At 38.5% G+C, this 20,437-nt stretch overlaps 2 protein-coding genes and 1 long non-coding RNA gene across 14 annotated transcripts in view; 2 read left to right on the forward strand and 1 right to left on the reverse strand.

Moving 5' to 3' along the window:
• Positions 1–7,158, forward strand: part of PHLDB2 (pleckstrin homology like domain family B member 2) — an 88,581-nt gene extending 81,423 nt beyond the window's left edge. For all 9 annotated transcript variants that reach the window (XM_064522081.1, XM_064522039.1, XM_064522049.1 and 6 more), the window contains 3 exons: positions 575–794; positions 4,333–4,418; positions 5,187–7,158. In XM_064522081.1, coding sequence (XP_064378151.1) covers positions 575–794; positions 4,333–4,418; positions 5,187–5,327 — 447 coding nt within the window. In that variant the 3' untranslated portion in view covers positions 5,328–7,158. The remainder of the gene's footprint in view (positions 1–574; positions 795–4,332; positions 4,419–5,186) is intronic.
• On the reverse strand, positions 788–8,312 carry LOC112996797 (uncharacterized). Of its 2 annotated transcripts, none has more exons than XR_003262558.2 (3): positions 8,233–8,312; positions 7,750–7,913; positions 788–970 (listed from the first exon to the last, which is right to left on the reverse strand). It is a non-coding gene; the product is annotated as an uncharacterized LOC112996797 (long non-coding RNA). The 2 variants fall into 2 exon arrangements; XR_010392056.1 differs by having other exon boundaries at positions 7,750–8,157.
• ABHD10 (abhydrolase domain containing 10, depalmitoylase) lies at positions 8,249–18,871 on the forward strand. Of its 3 annotated transcripts, none has more exons than XM_064522110.1 (5): positions 8,249–8,319; positions 12,342–12,525; positions 13,422–13,533; positions 14,549–14,686; positions 16,306–18,871. In XM_064522110.1, exons 2-5 carry the CDS (start codon positions 12,461–12,463, stop codon positions 16,645–16,647), a joined length of 657 nt encoding a protein of 218 aa, XP_064378180.1. In that variant the 5' UTR covers positions 8,249–8,319; positions 12,342–12,460; the 3' UTR covers positions 16,648–18,871. The 3 variants fall into 3 exon arrangements, with proteins under 3 accessions (XP_064378180.1, XP_025978269.2, XP_064378185.1); XM_026122484.2 differs by lacking the exon at positions 8,249–8,319 and adding an exon at positions 8,438–8,663; XM_064522115.1 differs by lacking the exon at positions 8,249–8,319 and adding an exon at positions 8,754–10,722.
• The last annotated feature ends 1,566 nt before the right edge of the window (positions 18,872–20,437 follow it).

Here is a 20,437-nt window from a genome sequence, read left to right on the forward strand (position 1 = left end):
CTTTGCTTACAGCAGTCTTTGTGAAGCTAGCTAGGGAGCACAGTTCACTCTCATTCTTCCTAATACTACTTTTTCCTAGTAAGAGCATGTTTTTGTTGTTTTTATTATACTTTGCATTGAAGTACCTGTAATGCTGAAATGTTAATGACCTACATACCCATTTTGCTGCACAGAGAGTGAATATCTTGTCCAGAGATGTAAAAGGTTTGTTTAACACAACTCAATTCCTCTAAAAGCAGCCACAGACCTTTTACATTTAATTTGTGTTTTAATTCTAAAACAACCTATCTGTGCTCTGGTCCCTGTTTTACCAATTTATCCATCTGATGATTTTGAGATGTTCCCATGCTCTAATCTCACTTTTATACAAGTATCAAACACTTTGTAAAGATACATGTTTTAAGGATTTTTCTTTTGAAGAAAACTAGGCCTGCAGCACAAAGCACTCTATTGTTACCTTCATTGTTGGAATCTATGGGCAGTTTGCAATTATGTCCTTGCAGCAGAAATAAAGAGCATAGGAGAAAAGTTGACTTTTGTTTAAAAGAAAATTTTTTTCTTTGTTTTCTTGTAGGCCCGTCCCTTGACTCGCTATTTGCCCATTAGAAAGGAAGACTTTGATCTGCGAAGTCACATTGAAACAGCTGGTCACAACATAGAGACCTGTTACCATGTCTCCCTCACAGAGAAGACCTGCCGAGGCTTTCTGATTAAGATGGGAGGGAAAATTAAAACATGGAAAAAACGGTGGTTTGTTTTTGACAGAAACAAGAGAACTTTTACTTACTATGCAGGTAGGTTGTCTTCCAGGATCACTGTTAGGCTATGTATGTCCCTCTGTTTCCCCATCAACCTCAGTCATGTTAGAAATATAGAGGGAATCCCAAGTAAAACTGGAAGTTGCATTTTGTTGGGGCATTTTATGTATACAGTCACAGATGATGCAGTCCCTGCCCTGTAGTGTTTAATCCTAGGAACAGATAAGACACAAATGAGTATAACTGACAAAGGGGGAGAGTGGACAGGCAAGAGAAAAAATGTAAGATCATCACATTCTTAGTACATAGAATAATGGCTACACATAACTTATTTTTAAATATTATTACCTACTTCCCCCAATGACAGAATGATTTCTTGTTGCCAACATAACGAATATAATCTGTGATACTTACTAAAAAAATTAAATGGAACGCTTCTGCAGTTCCCTGACTTTATGTGCTGAAAAGTCTTTCAGGAAGTTAAATACACAGCAGTAGACTTCAGGAGTTTACCAGATTTTGAGAGAGTCTAAGGAATTTTAAAATGAACATGAAATGCTCCAAAGAGGTTTCTGTAGATTAAATTGTCTTAATACGATATCTGGAGCTATTATAAGCATTATAGTAATTAGTTATATTAAGTCAAAAACAGAATTTGGAACTTAAGAACTTTGGGACTTAAGTTCTTAGGTCCCACAATTTGTTCTGCAAGCCTACACTGAGTTTGACTTGAAAGTTTTGGAGGAAGCCATAAAAGTTACTTTGTGTTCTGAATTTTTATTGTTAGGAGAGGTCAAACAGGGGCATATGTGGGATGGTAATTGCTAAGAAGCAGAAGAAAACATCTGGTTAAAAAAAAAAACCAACACAGTTCCATTTCCTTTTAGGACATTATTCCTTTTCAGCAAGTCATGCGGAACTTAAAATTGATGGTAATTATATATTGCTTAGTCCATCCTTTTTAAAGTACATCATCTGAATTCATTACATATCCACTAAATATTTCTTGGTAGTTTACAATAATACTGTGACGAGTATGACAAACAGAAACAGTTCTTTTTTGTTTTGTTCTTAACAGCTGTTTTTCTGGTTAGCAAAGCCTGTAACATACAATAGCGTTCCCATTTGGTCCTGATCTTTTCTGTTTTTTAAGCAGTTATGTTAATAATTTCCAGTTTCAGTTTTGAGTGCAGTACAGTTGCCATAATGCAATTTCAGTTACCAAAGAAGACTTTCTGTAATGTCTCCAGGACTCCAGCGAGCAAAGAAGGTTTCATGAGAATTCTGTACCAGCTGAGCAAAAATGCAGCTGTGTGTATAAGTGAGGATCTGGCTAGATTTTCAAATATATGTTAGACTTCCAAAATAAATATTGATGCTGCAAATTCAGAGTAAATGAACACTAAACGAACATATAGGTATATTGTTTTCATTCCACAAGTGTACTGAACAAAGAATTTACCCTGAAGCGTGAAAATTTAGTGTAGTGGCTAAAACATCTCCATTTTCTGACCTGAAATACACATGAGACTCCACAAAGGCCACTGTGATAGGAGTTCGTGGGTACCTGAAATGTTGCTGTAACTGAGACCCAAGCGGGACTTGAAAGGAGAGTGGATCACTGCTTGCTTCTACTGTATAGATATACTATGTTCTATAGTATTGTATTTAGTTTAGTATAGTGTGTGCTATAATGTAGTAATCTTATACTTCAGAACTTCTGGTTCCCTGGGGGTTGGCAGGGAGATTCCCAACAGTGTATCATTGGGCTTCTGGGATTTTTTTTTTTACTGTCATCTGAAGCTTTGGAAATTGATTGCAGCTACTCAGAGGATGTAAGCGGAGTTCATGAGTGTTCAGAATGTCTGTAGAATCTCTCGGGGGACTGACTGAGATGTTCTGCTTAACTGTTCAGTGCTAATGGAATAACTGGGGGCCAGAAGGCATTATATCTCCCAAAGACTGCCAAAAAGGACTGGAAGGAAGCTTGCCCATTTATGTCATATGTAGCTTTGATGTTTCTTAATACTCTCTGGGATTATTTAACAAATTCTGTTCCATTGCAGGAGAATGTAGGACACGGAAGATGCTTGATCTGTCCTGTTTCTTTTTCTTGTAGCACATTATAGTTGTGATTCTTAAGATGTTTACAGTCTGTATCCTCCTTGTATCTCCAGGCTGTAGGCTGGTGGTCTGTAGGCCACAGACTGATCTCTGCTGTGTGTTAAGGCACCCTATGTATGTAAAGCCAGACTTTAAATAATTTGTAACTCCTTCTCCTTTATAGATACAATGTGCAATAATACTTTATCTTATCTGAATACCTTCTTTCCCAGTTGGGTCTGCCAGATGGCAGAAATCAATGCCAAAGTGGAGGCCATATGGAGGCTGTACAGAAAATCAACCTTCTTAATCTGTTTATTTTTAAAATCTCCTAATAAGAGATACAGATGATGCAAAACCTTTCTTTTGATTCTTAGGATGGGACTTAATATAATACCTCCCCTGAAGGTAGATACCTAAATAGTTTAGAATTTACACCCTAGCGGTGGCTGCTTCTCTCCATTGACCTTAAAGAGAGACTAAACAACTAGCTCAGCTGTATCTCCATTGTAGATATCAAAACTTAAGTGAGAAGACTCCCACCCTTTATTTCAGCTTTGTACATTATCCATTCAGGCATTCTTACCTCTGATGCTCTGAAGCAAATGGAAGGTCCCTTTCATAAGACAGGCAAACTACCTCTAATTTGGCTTTTACCATAGGTGTCACAGAGTAAGAATGTGCAAACAGACAATCACAATGCTGCAGCTGCTGCACAGAAACTTTTAACCTCCCATAAACTAGTCCATTTGTCAAAGCTCGTAGAAGCTTGCCTGCAACCTGTTAATCTCACAGTTGAATAATAAATATTAGCTTGAGACTACAGATTTATTATAAACAGGAAGAAGCATTTCTAAATAAATAAAAATACTAATGCTGTTCTAATGTAAGCCTTTCACTATCAAATTGTTTCTCAGATTTGCTTTTCATAGCAGTTTTTCGTTGAAGGAAAACCATGGGTCTTACCCTGCTAGCTTTGTTGTGACACTTCAGGAATATGTGAAGTCTGGCTGGTTTATGATGATGACTGGCCATCCAGTAGTCTAAACAGTACAGACAGTTGGAGGGAATCCTTGCCCCAAGTGAGATTATGTGGATTTCTCTCTTCTACTTAGCTACCAATGGAATTGAGGGAACTTAATATCTCAGAGACATCTGTGCCTTTGTTAGCTAAAACCGGACAAAAGGTTCAGATGCTTTAGTGAAGGCACTGGCTTACAAATAAGGAAATTGCAAAAGCCTTATTTCCTTGGAAACCAAGCTGAAAAGAAGACAAATTAAATGAAGTAAGAAATATATCTCTTTTAACTCAACTGTCCTACTGATAAGAGAGGTTGAGGATTTCTGGGGCATTTCACAAGAAGTGCTAGTCCAGTCATTTATATCTGCTGACAAATGTGGAAATGAAAATTACCCTTTTGCTTCTTGTTTATCACTATTTTCAAAAGTCATTCTCTCTTTTCCATTTTAGACAAACACGAAACTAAATTAAAAGGTGTAATATATTTTCAAGCTATTGAAGAAGTTTATTATGATCATCTAAAGAATGCATATAAGGTAATCCTTGTTACTGTTGTTTTAACTGAGTATCGTATGGCAGTACCCAAAGTGCAGTAGCTTTTATAAATACAAAGGGAGAGTTGACAATATAAATAACCTTGCACATAAACAGGGTGGAGGAAAAGGAAGATGAAGCCAGACCACTGGTAAGCATTATTCTTTTATATCAGTGAAAATAGAAGGGGGGGGAGGGGGAGAGAGAGAGACTATGTGCCAAGTGACTGTTCCACATGGGATTTGCTGGAGGAATTCCTTAGCCCTATTCTTGGCTATACCATGGAATTCAGTGGCTTTGGTAAATCAAGAGATGGATGGCAGTATGCATCTATCATAGGGATGGAATTAACTGGTACTTGCAGGTGATGGCATCCCATTGCCTCACATGTATAATTTAGAAGAGCTGTGAGCTCTGAACTTATCTTTCACACCTGGACTAGTTTCAGCCAAAGTGCTTTTGACCTCTGGATGGGGTACCTAGGGAATTACTTGTTTGGATGTGAAGCAGATATTGGGAGCCCTGTACTGCTGTATAATAAACAAGAGTGGAAGCATGTCACAAAAAAGTGTTTGTGCTGGGTGCAAGCACTTTAAACACATCTCTGCTTCCAGGACTGCAATGTAGGATGCAGTGCTCAGCATTTTGCATTGCATCATTCTCCGTAACCCTGTCCCAAGTCTCCCTGTAAATAATTTTACTTAAAGTGCCAATAAATTGGTTTCATTTCATTCTTTTGATATCTTTGTTTCTTCTTCTTTTTGTTTTAGAGTCCCAATCCACTGCTCACTTTCAGTGTTAAGACACATGACCGGATATACTATATGGTTGCTCCAACGCCAGAAGCCATGAGAATATGGATGGATGTTATTGTTACAGGCGCAGAAGGCTACACCCACTTCATGTTATAATAAAATGGGGCAATAGGGCATATTGCAATAACCTAACATATGAAGTTAGCCATATGTAGTAAAATCCAAAAAGCCACATACATTGCTGGTGAATGCTCAGAAATATCCTCCTTATGATATGCACCCAAAACCTCAGAATGAAAGGGTTTTATAAATGCATTGAAAAGGAGGACCTGTTGCTTATTTTAGTTGATCTGTATAGGAGCAAAAAGAGCTAAAGCTGTTCAATCACAGTGCTCTGAAATGGATAATCAGGCAACTTAAATGACAGCATCTTGATTAAATGATAGTTCTGTACAAATTCTCCTATGCAGAGAATGTCTTCATAAGCTCATACTAAACAGTTTACAAATGTGTGTGTTCTCATCAGTATGCAAAAATTCTAGTAATGGAACAAAAAGGTATAATAGCATATATTTTAATATGCAGCATTTGACATTTATAGATGATTAGCTGACTTTTTAAAACTTTTAGTCAAGTATTTTATAAAAAAATAAAAAGCAACCCTAAGGTACACACACTTGCCTTAGTAGTTAAATATTTGCAACAGAGCCAAAGAGTTATAAAATTCCCCTATCATAATGGGTTTTTTTTTTTCAAATCGTTAGTTGTACTTTAGCTTTCTATAATGGGACAGTGCCAAAACTCTTCCTGACTTTTAACATAATTAAATTGTTAAAATATTCTATATGGTCAAATAACCCAGTTGCACCAAGTGGATATTTAAAGTCTGCATCTGTGGAGCTCAACAACAAAAAAAGAAGATAGCTTTATAAAGATCGATTTTTTTTTTCTTCTTCCACAAGGTGATACTAAAAAAAAAAAAAAAAAAAAAAAAAAACAGGAAACTTGATATTAGAAGGAAACTTTGTCATAAGGAGGTGTTTTCTTAATCTGCCCTGTTGAATAGATTGAGCTGGATCTTGCATCAATTTTCTTTTGATGTAGTCAGGTCCTAGTATGGTTTTAATCTTACTCTGTGCCAAGTGAACACTCTATTCAAATGTCTCAAATATTGGTCCCTGTGAAGCCAGTGTCAAAATATCTACCTATCTAAATCCATTAAAGCCAGGATTTCAGTCCAGAATGTTTTTTTTTACATGCATGTCTGCACAGAGTAATGCTGACAAATAGAATACAAATAAAGAGGCAATTTCTAAGAGTTTACACTAAGCAGTGTATAAATAAAAAAAAAAAGCTCAAAGTTTCAAGTAACTGAAATCTGAGGATGCAGTGGTCTCCGATTTAAAACCTCTTTCAAGTCCTTGACTAATATTGCAAAAACGTATTTAATGGAACTGAATTTCAAGAAAGGCTCATTTATTATGACTTTAAAGAAGTCCCCATTCCAGTAATCGAGTTGTATGTGCTATGTGGTTTGTGTAATTAAAGAAAGCACATTAGACGTTTTTCCATAATGAAAAGTTAATGGCTTTTGATGGAGCAAATTAAAAACTGAAAGCAGAATAAAAATAGGCTGACAGAATATTTTTATTGTACTTTTAAAACCCTGTATCTGTAATGAACGGGTATGAATTCTTTTTTGTGGTATACACAGGTGACATGGTTGGTCTAGCATGATATACACCACTTCTGACTTGAATCATGAAAGAAGGGACAGTTATCATCTGTGCAGATCACCATAAGAAGCTTGTAATCTAATGATTTAAAGCACTATCAAAAATTAATTGCTTTGGTTTATATAATTATTATTGTTCCCTGATGTATCTTGATTTTACTTATAAGTATGGTTATAAAGGTTTTCTAATCATGATTTTTGTATCCTGCATGATGCAATGAAGGCATTTCAATAAATGTTTTTAAAAACACACTTGCTTTAAATATTCACCTGATTCTTCATTTTGAGATTTGTCAGGTTTTCTTTTAAATAATTTTGTATACACTTGTGTAAGCAATTTTGTACTTCTCAGTAATAACCTAAACATTCCATATTTTTCCCATTAAAAAGCTACAAAAAATAATCTTTCAGGGATGGTAGTGAAATTAGGAGTGTCTATATACATATATATATATGTATGTATTGCATATACCTAGCTTTCTCCTTTTACAGTCCACCTAGTTTGAAAATTGTAAATGAATAGTCCTGGCAACTGAAATTTTTTTAACTACAAAATAGAAATTGCTGAATTTCAAGATTTTGTTTGCCTAATGTTTTGATTGCAACTCTGATGGCAGGAGATATTAGGGCTCTCATCATAAAGGCCCACACAGTTTTTGACCCCTTCAGTACAATTTCTATTGTCATTACACACACAGAGTAATGGTTTTTGTATTGGTGGACATCAAGACAAAGTAACATAAGCAGTTTTTCCCTGTACCATGTTAAACTAGACCAGTAGGCTCCATCTTTTGTCGTGGGTCTGTGAGCCCACCAAGCCAGGAGAGTCAGGTGCCTCCTTACCTTTCAAAATACACGGGCTGCCTCTAGAAACTGCAGCTGCTGCCGTCCTTGGCCTGCTGTTTCTCACAGAATAGACTGGCCCTTCCGTGAGAAAACACCCTTAGCTCTGTAGGCACTGACTTCTCTTCACGTTATTTCCCTCCTTGTCGGGCGGCTGCCGTGGCCTGTATATAAAAAATACTGGGTGCAAAGATCTTTCCGAAGTAAAACCGTGTTTTGACAACCTTGGCTTTATTTGCATGGACAACTGTGACTCTACACTAAAAAAAATGGTAACTAATTACTAGTAACTTCGAACGACCGGTAGATGGAGAAATTGCTAAGACTCCACGCCGTCAGATGCGTGATCGAGGGAGGAGGGGTCCTGAAAGATTCTTTTAGCCGAGCCTGCAAGAACCAGGTAATTACCTATAACACAGTATTTTATATCCACGCAGCTAGAGGCTACCTGAAATACCTGATTTTTTTTAGACTAGGCCTTACCAGCCTTACACAGGGACACCTCAACCGACCACCGCCTCTCCGGGACGCATCGCCTCTAAAGGCCACAGCGCGCGCAAGGCGCTTCGGGTGAGTTTTAGCCCCCGCCCGCCCCGACATCCGCCCTAACGTCCGCAGGGAGCGGCAAGGGCCGCGGGGGCGGGGCCGCCCCCCCCCCCCAGGCCACTGCCCACCTCCGCCGCGAGCAGCGACGGCGCACGCGCGTCCCTTCCCGGTGGGCCGCAGGCGGGGCGGAGCGCATACGCGTGGCCCTGCCGGCCGCGGGCGGCGTGTGCGCAGTGAGGCGCCTCCCCCGTCCGTCGCGCTGGCGGCCATGGCGGCAGCGGCGGGCGCAGTGAGGGGGCTGGTGCGGAGCGGTGGCGCCGCCGCGGGCTGCTTGGGGTGGGGGAGCCGCCCTGTCCTGGGGCTCCCGGGTAAGGGACGGGGCGTGGGGCGCCTCTGCTGGTCTTCCTGCGCTGCCCTTTGGGCGCCGGCCGGGGTGTCAGTCAGTCTGGGGGAGATGAGGCTTGTGTGACTGTCTGTCCGTGTCTGTCTGTCCGTCGGCGGGGAGGTGCCCTCCCCACCCCGGCCGCCTTTCAGCGCGGTGTGCTGGCCGGGAGCCGCGGGGGCGGGGCGGCTCGACCGTTAAAGTCCGTTGGCTGTCTCCCCCCTTGCAGCCTTGGGGGGGGGAGCCCAGGGTGCACGCAGGGGCTGCGCGGGCCGGCGCGAGTTCAGAGAGCAGCTGCTTTCCAGCAGGGCTGCCGTTGTTTCTCCTCAACTGCTTTCTTAGCAGCTGGGAATAGGAGGAGGTGGCCCAGTTCCCTCGCTGGGCTGTGAAACGTGCCCAAGGCACGTTTATGATCACCCTGAAGGGTGAGGCCTCGCCCGGCCGCTGAAAGGCTCTGCTGGCCTCCACTGTTGAGTGAAGTGATCGCCTGCCCAAACACAGGGCCACTTGCTTGCTCTTCCACATGCAGTGTTTGTCTGATTTGTTGAGTTTATCCAGTTCCCTGAACTCGACAGAAAACTGTTCACTTTCCTTGCTGAGAGAGTGAACCTCATCTGAGATTGCTCAAAGTAGAAGTGAATAAAAGTGTTTGCTAGTGCTAAGGGCACGTGTTGTGTGTCTGCATAAAAAGGTACTTGCAATGATTTTTCTTGATTTTTTGTTTTCCTGGAAGGTTAGAGAAGATGGTTGTAGCATGATCAGAATAGCTGATTGTTGAGGGTGCTGTCAGGTGCCCTGAGAGAGGGCTAAGCAGCAGTTCCCGTTGGTCTCCTGGTGGGTTTTTTAACCCTGTAGTATCAGTGGTTGCATGAAACAAAGTGTGGACAATGTAGAGTCCATTATTTAGAAGAGCTGCATTTGTCTGCTACTCCTCTTTGCAGGGGGTAGCTTACAGTGCGTGAGTGTCCCATATTGTTCGGAGGATTTCTTTGGCTTTGGTTAAGGCTTCCACCTATGTAGTTCTGGCCTCATTTGTGATTGCTGCTGGCCACAACACAAAATGGCAGTGTTTCTGTTACAAGAGGCTTCCATAGTATCAGACAAGGTTCCTGGGTCTTGCTGTAGTTAGCTGCTGCTGACTGCAATTTGCAGTAATCTGCACCCTTCAGAAGTGCTCCCCTGGTCTTGCTGAGGTCTTTCAGTTAGATCAGGAGAAGAAATTACTGGGTGGATATTCAGTTATTAATGTTTTTGACCAGTCTAAAGAGAGGTCTGAGAACACAACTCATGTGGACTATGCTTTCAGATTGTCTGGCTGGGGTGGTGGCGTTAGGTTTTTGTGTTATTCAGGTTAGAATTGCTGCTGGTGCATTGACAGTGACACTTGTCAAATGTAGAAGGCTAGTTTGTGGAGTAGCTTAGATAGTAGTTGCCTTGTAGCTGCAGTTTAAATCTTGCTCAGTGTCAGAGTTTGAGGGCACTCTGCAGAGTGCTGCAGGATGGAAACCTGACCCCTGCAGAGGTGGTTATGAGGATTTATGGGAGAGAACAATATTCCTAATTCTTGCTATAAAGTTTAGCACGTTCTGGTGTATCTGACCTGTTGTTGGCAGGTGAAGAAATGGCTGGCTTACTGACATAGACATGCAAACAAAAAGCTGTAGTGCGGACACTTCTCAATAAATACACCTTTACTGTGATATTTATTCCCCTTCATAATAATTGCAGCATTAGTAGGATAAAAAACTGTCCAAACTTTTCAGGAAAGTTTTAATGTTTTTAATCTGTGGTTCAGATTTCTACCTGTTACATTTTAACGGTTAGCGTTCAGTGTTTTGTAATATCCAGCATCTTTCCACCATTAAATCCACCATTACTCATGCATGTGCAAATTAATACAAAAAGCTTAACTGTAATCTCTCTGATAGAGAGGAAACAGAACCCAATGCTGCAGAACAGTTAAATGGTGTGATACTGTCAAGACCTGTTTTTGCAGAATTTATCTACTGGTTATGTCACCAGGGAGCCCTCATCTTTCATTTGGGGTAGCGTGGATTTTGTACCTCACTATTGATTTGCAGTATTCAAGAACATGTCCTCTTTTATTCTAAGAATTAAGAGTATCAAAGTCTTATCAGAAGTCTAGACCAAGCTTTCAGTTTAACAAATTATCTTGCTAAGTGGGATAATAGAGTGGATTAATTCTCACTAACACCTCTGTACAAATCACTTACCTTCACCCACAATAGACAGCTAAACTTGGATTAAATATGGTAACAGCCATTGAGATTCATTGTAGTATGCATTAGTCAGTGTTGACTTTGATAATCTTTCTTCCTTGTTTGAAAACAGTTCAAATTTTCGAGGGTTATTAATGTGAATAACAGTCCAACCTAATGCTCGCTTTCAAAGTATGTCTGGTTTGCTATCTTGAACTAAAACAAAACAAAACAATTTCATTAGTTCTCAGTACACTGATAGGAAAACTTCCCTTTCTTCTAATAATGTGTAGCAGATCACTTCGCTGGAAGTTGAACTGAACAATCTTGCATTTTTAAAATATTTGCAAAATACTTAGATTTGCAAAGTGAAATTTTATTCTGGATAAATGTAGAACAACATGAGCAATAGAATAGTTTATCTGCCCTAGCAAGAACACACTAAATCATGTGATGAGATATCTGTGCCTGTTTAGAAGATGATTAAGAAAATCATAGATCTGCAGAGGTCAACTCTGTTTCTTCTTATGGGATGTGTTTAATTGTGTTACTCTGTATTTACAGAAAATGTAGGGGTTTTTTTTTTATCTTCTGTGCTTCATGTCTGGGAAAAGGACTGAGGTTAAGATGGCACCTGTTAAATAAATAAGATGATAGGCTCTGTATCAAATTATTTTCAGTATTGCTGACAATAATACTTAGCTTAAGCAGAAATAGCTGTTGATGGCACGCCCCCAAAAGGCTAGATATTATTTATTTATTGGCTATTTTATTTAGTTTTGGTCAATGCCAATGTTGTTTTGTGTTCATCATGTTAAAAAAGGTAAAATTACAAGCTTCTTTCCCAGTTCCTACTTTCTTTTTTAACTTTTCCCTTTGTATCTGTCTCCTGCATAAATCTTGTGGATGTGGAGTTTTGATCCAGCTGCAGTTTTGACCTTCAGTTGTAATTTTCCTCAGAAGTTTGCCATCTTATGTAATTGTAAACTTCCTTTCATGCATAGTACTTCAGTCCCAAAGTTGTATGTATTGAAATTCCCTCCTGAAAAATTGAAAGGAAAAATAAAAAAAGTTAAACAGATGAAAAATATCAGCTTGTGTGAAAATAGGTAAACATTCAAGTTTGTATAAAACTTGAGGGAAAAGGAGGCATAGCAGACTTTAGCATTCAGCTTCTGTCAGCCCCTTTGCTAACTGCTGAGTAAACTGCTTATGTGGTTGGTGTTAAATGTTCTGAGGATGAATCACAACCAGTTTTACCTTCCAGGTTGATTAATAGTAGTTATAACCACTGAAGAATTTAGAGGGGACTGTTTTTTTCACTGGAGCCTAAGTATATTATTCTTAAGTAATATGCCCGTATATCCTGAACCCTAATTTTATAAAATATTAGTATTTCTGCCATGGTTATCATGATGATTGTACTAAATAGCTCTTTCTATCAGTTTGCAGGCTGAAATCATCGGTTAGCTTCCTCACTCGACCAGATCGACCAAATCTAGCTTATCATAAACTAAAAGGCAGGAATCCAGGGATTATTTTCCTTCCAGGCCTTAATTCAAATATGAACGGTCAGAAAGCAATTGCCCTTGAGGATTTCTGCAGCTCTCTAGGTCATGCCTTCATCAGGTACATTCAGAGTGTTCTCCTCAAGAATATGAAACAATTATCAGTTGGGAGAGGGGGGAATGGTTTTGACAGAAAAAAATATTTACTGAGATTAATTCTGCTTAATCTCTTAGTAGTAAATGTAGACTTTGGTGTTTGGTTTGGAATATGGGCTATGCTGTATATAAGCTTAAGAGTATCTCTCTGCCAGTGATAATGTGCATTTGAAACCTAGACCTTCTGTCTGTTGAAAGACTGAGGTAAGTCAGGAAAATGTATTCTGAAAGTAATTCAGAAAACTGATAAATGTCTGTTGTCTAGCCAGTGCTATGTGTTGTGTTAAGGCTGCAAGCACAAAAATGAAAAAGGAAAGAAAAGCTTATAAATTTTGGGTTTAGGACCTGGAATTCTAATTTTTGTAAATTATCACTATTAGCATTCTTTTTAACTGCAAAATCTGATTAAACTATCCAGTGGCTTGTATGATTTTAGAGGATCATGTACATGCTTGGTGAGATTCTCCTTTGATAGAACAGGTGGAATGCTGAGTTTCATAAATATTCATAATTGATGAAGTATTTGAAAGAGAGTGTCTTTTACATTTTAAAAATACCTTTAAAATTGAAGTTTGTCACTTTTTTGCTGCAAGGGAAATTCCATGTGTCTGGGAATTATCCTGGTAAATCTGGCTAGTTGTATCTCACACTATAAGAGAATACTGCATCACCTCGTTGCATGTTTTATGTAAATCTCCTTTCATGCGATTTTTGATGCTAAAGCTAAGCAGGACCAAGTAAGAAAATAAGCCATGTGATACATTGTCCTCTGTGTAATTTTGATTAAATGGTACCTTTTCGTTAGATTCTGTGTAGCTGCAGGCAGTACTACAACTTTTATTTTTATGGTTACTTTTGCAGATTTGACTATACAGGATGTGGAAGTTCAAATGGTAATATCGAGGAATGCACAGTAGGGAAATGGAGAAAGGATGTTCTGTCTATACTGGATGAACTTACAGAGGGACCACAGGTTATATTTTATTTTTATGTATAGAACATTTTCCTCCCTCAAGACAGAGTATTACATCCTCAAAAATGCACTACAAAAGCTGTGGTAAACAATACCTTCTATTTACAGTCTCTTTTCTCTTAACAACTTGCACTCACTCACTCTCAAGATGATTAATTTGAAATAAGTCAGATTCATAGGATGTGTTTCACACACACGTAGATCGCAGAACCATAGAAACATGGGTTGGCAGGACCATCCGGAGGTCAGTTGGTCGGGCCCCTGCCTAGGACAGGACTGTCACTGCAGTGGGTCAGGTCAGTCTGGGCTTTGTCCTCAGGAGTCTCAGAAACTCTGAGAATGAAGTTTCCACCTGGCCTCTCTGGGCAGCCTGTTCCAGTGCTGCACTGCCCTCCTAGTGAAAAAGCTTTTTCCCGATATCTGAATGGTAGTATCCAGATGCTGATGAATTAACTAATTAAAATGACTTATATTAAAAGATACTGTATATGGTGAAACAGCTAACAAAATTGTCAGCAGAAGTAGCATTTGGTTTCTTCTTTAACTTTAGAAGTGAATGTAGAAGCTCATTTAACTACTGTGAGGAACCCGAAAACTGCTGCAACCTGGAAATACCTCAGTATTTTGTTAAAACCTTTTTGTATTATAAATTGCTTTTGTTGGTCCCTGTCACTGCACTGAGCCTTTGTGATGTGCATTTATTTTAAGAAGGAAGCATAAAATATGCATGCGGTACTGAATTGTTTCACCTCTCATTTTGTTTACAGTGTTTCAGTCCCAGTCAGCAATAACCAGCCATGCCAAACCAAAAAAGAATAATAAAATACCAGATCCTGTGGTGCTTACTCAGGCAAAATTTCCACTGGAGATGACAGCAGTTCTGCCTGGGTAAGGACAGCAGGATTGTGCCCAAGATTTAAACAGTTAAACAAGACAAAAGCTGATGTTTTGTGAAAGAAAAAAAAAATTATTAGATGCTTCCTATAAAATAACATCTTGTTTCCTCTCTTTTAAGATTCTGGTGGGCTCCAGCTTAGGGGGATGGCTGATGCTTCATGCTGCGATGGCACGCCCAGATAAAGTAGTTGCTCTAGTTGGAGTAGCTGTAGCGGCAGATCATCTTGTAACAACTTTTAACAGGCTTCCCATTGAGGTAAATGCTCATGGTTGGCTTTTGTGCAAGCTAAAATCTATCAAGCGTTTAATATACTGTGTTGTTCAAACTCTGTACCTGACCTGCACATCTTCTGGTAATTTTTCTGCGTGTGCGGTGGAGGTAAACTGAAAACACATGTTAATTTGAAAATCTGCAAAATACTGTGCTTCTGCTGTGAAGCTAGTGTGAATACTGCCTAGACTGTGTTTATATTACAGTGGCATAAAGGACATGGAGTTATAGACCCCTGTTGTTCAGCAGTCCATCAGAGTCCAGTGTTAAAGATCTTATACTTGCATTCAAATTGGATTGGATCTATTCAGCTTATTGGATATAAGGTGAATAGGACTGTGGTTTCAAGAGTGAAGTAGTAGCTGTTAAAGTAGTTGAGATGATATTGGATGAGATAAATCCGACACAGATCATGCGTAGAAAGGGAGTTCTTCAGATTAGTGTGTTTGTGAAGAATCTGTAAGATCTAGATGGCAGAAAGTCTTCCTTCAGGTTGCCTGCTTAATGGTGATAACATCCAGTCTTCAGGAAAGTAAATTGGTTGTAATAATGTGACAAAGAAATATGGCAGTAAATAACTCATACTGTAGAATAATTAAAAGATTTTCTTCATTTTTTTTGGAAGATGCTTTGGCAATATTCTAGTATCATTACCTAAGGATTTATTCTTACATGAGTTTAAGCTTTACTGATCATAAGTAGGCTTGACTTTGACATTTGTTTATGGCTTGCTTATTTTAATAGATTGAAACAATGAGTGTGTTGCATCATGTTGTGTAAGGAAATATTTCTTATCCTTCATGCTGACTTTTTTTTTCAAGATAGGGAAAATTCTGAAGAACAACAATGTTGCTTTTTAAAAGATACTTATTATGGTCACAAGAGGAAGCATAAAGGGTTGGTTCAAGTTAAGTGAGACAAAGATCACCGGTATTTAGGAATAATGTACAAAAAACCTAAACATGTTTTCAGTAGATGTTACTGTTCTTGTATGTAGCAATCATGTTAGTATTATGCTGACATAAGCTTGATATATTTGTTACGACATATTTTGTGCTGTATTTAGCAGAGGAAATGGAAGATAAAACCCAGAAAATATTGACTTGACTTCATCAAAAATTGTTTTTCTTAAACTCTGAAAATATACAGGTTTGTCTTCAGAGTCAGGAAATATGGTACTTAAACATAGCTATCATAGCAAAGCCAGAAAAGGCTCGTCACTGGAAAATTCTTGTTTCCTGGGAGTCTCCTTGATTGAGGTTCAGTGAATTGATTGAAGCCAGAAAGACTTGCTGTTTATTGTGGCTGTATGTCTTTTTCTTTCTGATAGATTCTGGCTGAGAAGCTTAATTGAGCAGGGGAATATTAACTAGATTAATTGCAGGAGAGAGATGCAGCATAGCTTTTGTGACATGGTAGGGATTTTGCCTTCTCAGATGCTGGAAGGCGAGCAGGAATATACCTTCTCTGCTAATAGGACTGGGCAAAGTGAAATTTAAAAAGTCTGAGGCGGTTTTAGTACATTTAGAGCAGAAATGAGAATTTGGGGCACTCTGAAGAATTTATAACATCTTTCTTGTGTATTCTTTGCTTTTTTTTTATAGGCACAAAAAGAAATAGAAGAAAAAGGTGAATGGAAGTTGCCAACAAAGCATAGTGAGGAAGGCTATTACTCTCTGACATACGACTTCATTAGAGAAGCAGAAAACCACTGTGTGTTGAATAGTCCTATTCCTGTAACGTGTCCCATAAGACTTATTCATGGCATGAAGGATGATGATGTCCCTTGGCAGATCTCTATGCAAGTTGCTAATCGTGTTCTGAGCAAAGATGTGGACATTATCCTCCGCAAAGTTGGCCAACATCGTATGAGTGAGAAGGAGGATACAAAACTTCTTGTGAATACCGTTGATGATTTAATTGACAAGCTGACAACACTAGCATAAGCTGTATGGTAGCATAAATGCATGAACTCTGCACCTGACTCTTTTCCATGAGTAGCGGAAACCCTGTTCTTAAAAAGGTGATGCCAGGGTTGTGACTATCACAGTAAGAACCAGAGCTTTAACTGCTGTTCCTTACCTCTGTTTTGTAAATACAGGTATTTTTATTAATGCTGCATTTGCACAGATAGTTCAAAATGTGAAGAGAGTGCTGCTGTTTGTTTTAACATCTCTCCTTCACCACTTACACCTTTTTTCACGAGCTTCCTGCACTTGTTTTGTACTGAAACGCTTACCTTTCTTATTTCATGCCAGTGGTTCATTTTGTTACCACGTGGCCTGTACAATACAACTTAATTTTCTCATTTCTTTGACACCTTTACAGTATTGTGCTTTATGCTTTAACATTCTTGTTTTATGTCTGAAACCTTTCTGTGCAAACTGAAATACAACCTAAGTGTTTAGCGAAGTTGTTATAATTAGAAATAGAGTAAATAAACATGAAGCATAATAAACAGATTTCAAATAGAATAATGATAGTGTGCTTAAATAGTGTTAAAATTGTGAAACAAAAGGCATGTGAAGCCATGATGGTGTGCTTGGAGTGCTGGTTAAGGAATAAGTTATTTTGGATTTGTTTAGAGTAGATCAAGACCAAGTTTTACAGAGATGAATACCCGTAGGCCTGTTACAGGGCTACCCACATGTATGGGAAGCCTGCTGTTGCTGTCTTAAGAGCCTAAGAATGCAGTGCCTCCAAGTGTGAATAGAACTCCCTTATCTATACTTACAAGTAGAATTTATGTCATCTTCTCCAGGCTACCTTTGTATAATGTTTAATTTGTGAGACTACTTATTAAGGGAATAATATATAATCTTGGTGTGAAGCAAACTGAGGTTGGATCGATATTGTGACCCATTTACTTCTATAGTAATTGCTTAAGAGTGAGGAGTATAAGACGGTAAGGCCTCACTGCCTCTCTTCTATGTGTAGATTATCAGGAACAGTGTCTTCTGGAGCTAACTTGAGGAGCGCAATTGCCAACATGAACAACTTTTAACTGAAACTTAGAGGTAATAGTTGGATTGTTCTTGTAACATAAATCCCTTAGAATTTAATAGTATATGGATTTAATTGCAAATGTGACTATTACCTGTCCTTTATCAGAACGTAAGATGTCATTCATACATTTGGAATAGAGATGAGAACTTAGGTGAGAGGTTGGAATTAGTTCCGTTTGCCTTAATGAAAAACCTCAGTCAGAAACATTTAGTAGTTTCTGGCTTTGCTGTTTTAAATAGTAAGTGGCATCACTATTGATAACCAGAAAACTAAGGCTTCTAGGGGCAAGGTATTTCTATAGGATTTGTCTTTTTCAGTGTTAGCATTCTCAATAGAAGTTCACTGTACAGAGCTTTGCTGAGGTACTCATTTAATAAAATTTAAAAAATTACAAAAACTACATTTCAGATGACTTCTTTGGAAGTAGGGCTTTATTTAGGCTTCAGCACTGCAAAAAGCAAGAAGCTGTGATGTGAAACTTTTGGATCCTGGTAGGAGGATAAAAGAGATGGCTCTAGTTCGAAAGAAAGCTATAGTAAGGTTATAGTATAGATGTGACCCTTCTAATTTAGGTGGACTACTTCCCTAATTCAATTCATTTAGTTCAGGAATATCTGTCTTAGGAATTACATCATTCCATGGAATGTTGTTTCCAAGTATTTCTTGTTTCTGAAGGGAGTAAATGCTTTTTCTGCCAGCATGAACATGCGGTTCATTACTTAAGCTTTGAAAACTCTTAAATACATATTTTTTAGGAAAACTTAATAAGAGGGCTTATGAAAATTGTTGACCCACTTCCATTCCTGAAGCTTGAGTTGTGTTCATCTTTATGTATTGTTAAACAGTTATCTTCTTTATATGCATTCATATGACTGTTGCATCTAATACAACCTGAAGAATACATTTACGAGAGTTTTAAAGAGGCAGTCAAGTCAAAATTAAGTTACTTTAAAACTTTTTGCTGTTAGCTTACCTATGACAACTTCTTTTTTGATTCACTTGTCGTGTCTCTTAGATTGCTTTGTCTCTTAGAGGAAGAAATAAATGAAAAGAGGAAAGCAAATTGCAGTAGTTCAGAATTACTTCAATTTTAATGAAGGCACAAGGTTACCGATTGTAATAGATGTATTTTCTTTCACATTTATTAAAGAAGTTATTTCAGTAGCTGAAAAGTTCTGAGTTTTTTTTTTTGAATGGGCGTTATCCCTATATACATCCAATTGAATGTATGTATGTTGTTCTGTTTAACAGATATACCTCCATGCAGAGGTACCTTTATACCTCTGCATAGACTGGAGCTGTGTAATTCCCTTGAAAGAACTGCATTGTATTCCTTCAAAGGTTCACCTTAACCTGTATTAAGCAATTGGTATCTCATGGATAGAGTCTTTTTGTTGCAGTGCCTTAGAGCAAGATAACTGCAAGCAAAGATGAGGAGGAGTTTGTTTTTTTAAATTCTGTTATGGTAGTGTCTGGGTGGGAGAAGACGGCAGAATTGGCTTGTTTGGCACAATCGTTGAGGATACAACTGCAGCACCAATTGCTTAGACCTTAGTATAATTGAAATTATTAATCCTAGGGGTCTTTTTGCTAGTCAGTGGTTTTGTAGTTCTCTCTGTTTTCCTTTCTTCCCTGCTCGCTAAATGGAGATAAGTGGTTCTGTTTGTTTTAGGTGCACCCCAGATTTAAAATACACCACTTAAATACAAAGGCAGAGATTATACTTTCTTAATAGGGTATTCTAGATCATACAATGGGATGAAACAAATGCTAATGCCTTTTTCTCTGAGTTCCCTTACCATTCTCTACATTCAGTCTGTGTTCCTCTTAAATGCAGAGATGGCTTTGAGGTAGATGTAACGTAGATAGACTTTTTCCTCTAAATTTGCTGCAGTAGTTCTATTGGTATTCCTCTCGCAGGCATAGCATTTTCTGTGTGTTCATGCTGGAATTTACCAGCATTTTGATCACTGTCAACTTGACGTGTTCAAATGCCTGAAAGAAGGGTTGTGTGATAACCAGTTTTCTCCACTGCATCCCCTGTTCCTGCATCAGTGTTGCCAAAGCTATACTGCTAATTGCAACAGCAGAAAGTCTGAAGAAAAACAGCTAAAGGCCCAGCTTTCCTGCTATAGCATCCCTGAAAACAGAGAGATTTACAAACTACTCATAACTAGCTCTTGACTAATCAGGGAAGTCTTGACAATCTCTAATGTCATATTCACATGTTACGGTGTCATTCTCATTTCATTCAGTAGTATGTTTTGCCCTGTGAGGTAGTACCTATGCCATCTCTTTCATCTTTGCTGGTAAATGCCTAGATAGTGAATTATTTTTTATGTTAGTCATGTTTAAAAAACTCTTTTGTAGAAATTCTATATTAAACTAGTGTATTACATATTTGGAAAGAAAGTTTTGTGTGGTGCAGATTTTTGGAATCCTTTCTAATGGATTCTTATGTTTTTGTTTGGACATCTGATTTTCTGCAAAGTACAAAGTATATTTCATGGAAATATAACATACATCTCTTCAAAAGTATGCTGGATTTGCACAAAATGACCTGAGCCTTCTCCGTTTCCAAACGTACCAACCCAAGCAGCTGTATCTTGTGGTGTTTGGAGGGTTTGTTTTCTTTAAATTTCTTAGTCTACACAAGTACTTTCAGTAGTTCTCTTTGCTTAAGTTAGTGTTACTGTCTTTCATTTCTGGCAGGACTGAAAAATCACTTCT

This window comes from Dromaius novaehollandiae, chromosome 1 (genome assembly GCF_036370855.1).
Source record: "Dromaius novaehollandiae isolate bDroNov1 chromosome 1, bDroNov1.hap1, whole genome shotgun sequence".
NCBI classification, from domain to species: Eukaryota; Metazoa; Chordata; class Aves; order Casuariiformes; family Dromaiidae; genus Dromaius; species Dromaius novaehollandiae.

Bases quoted from the DNA above. Each gene is read 5' to 3' on its own strand.
- ABHD10 (XM_026122484.2), top strand. From the start codon at position 8,564: ATGGCGGCAGCGGCGGGCGCAGTGAGGGGGCTGGTGCGGAGCGGTGGC. The intron at 13,534-14,548 runs GTTATATTTTAT...CTCTCTTTTAAG, and splicing joins AACTTACAGAGGGACCACAG to ATTCTGGTGGGCTCCAGCTT. The intron at 14,687-16,305 runs GTAAATGCTCAT...TTTTTTTTATAG, and splicing joins TTAACAGGCTTCCCATTGAG to GCACAAAAAGAAATAGAAGA.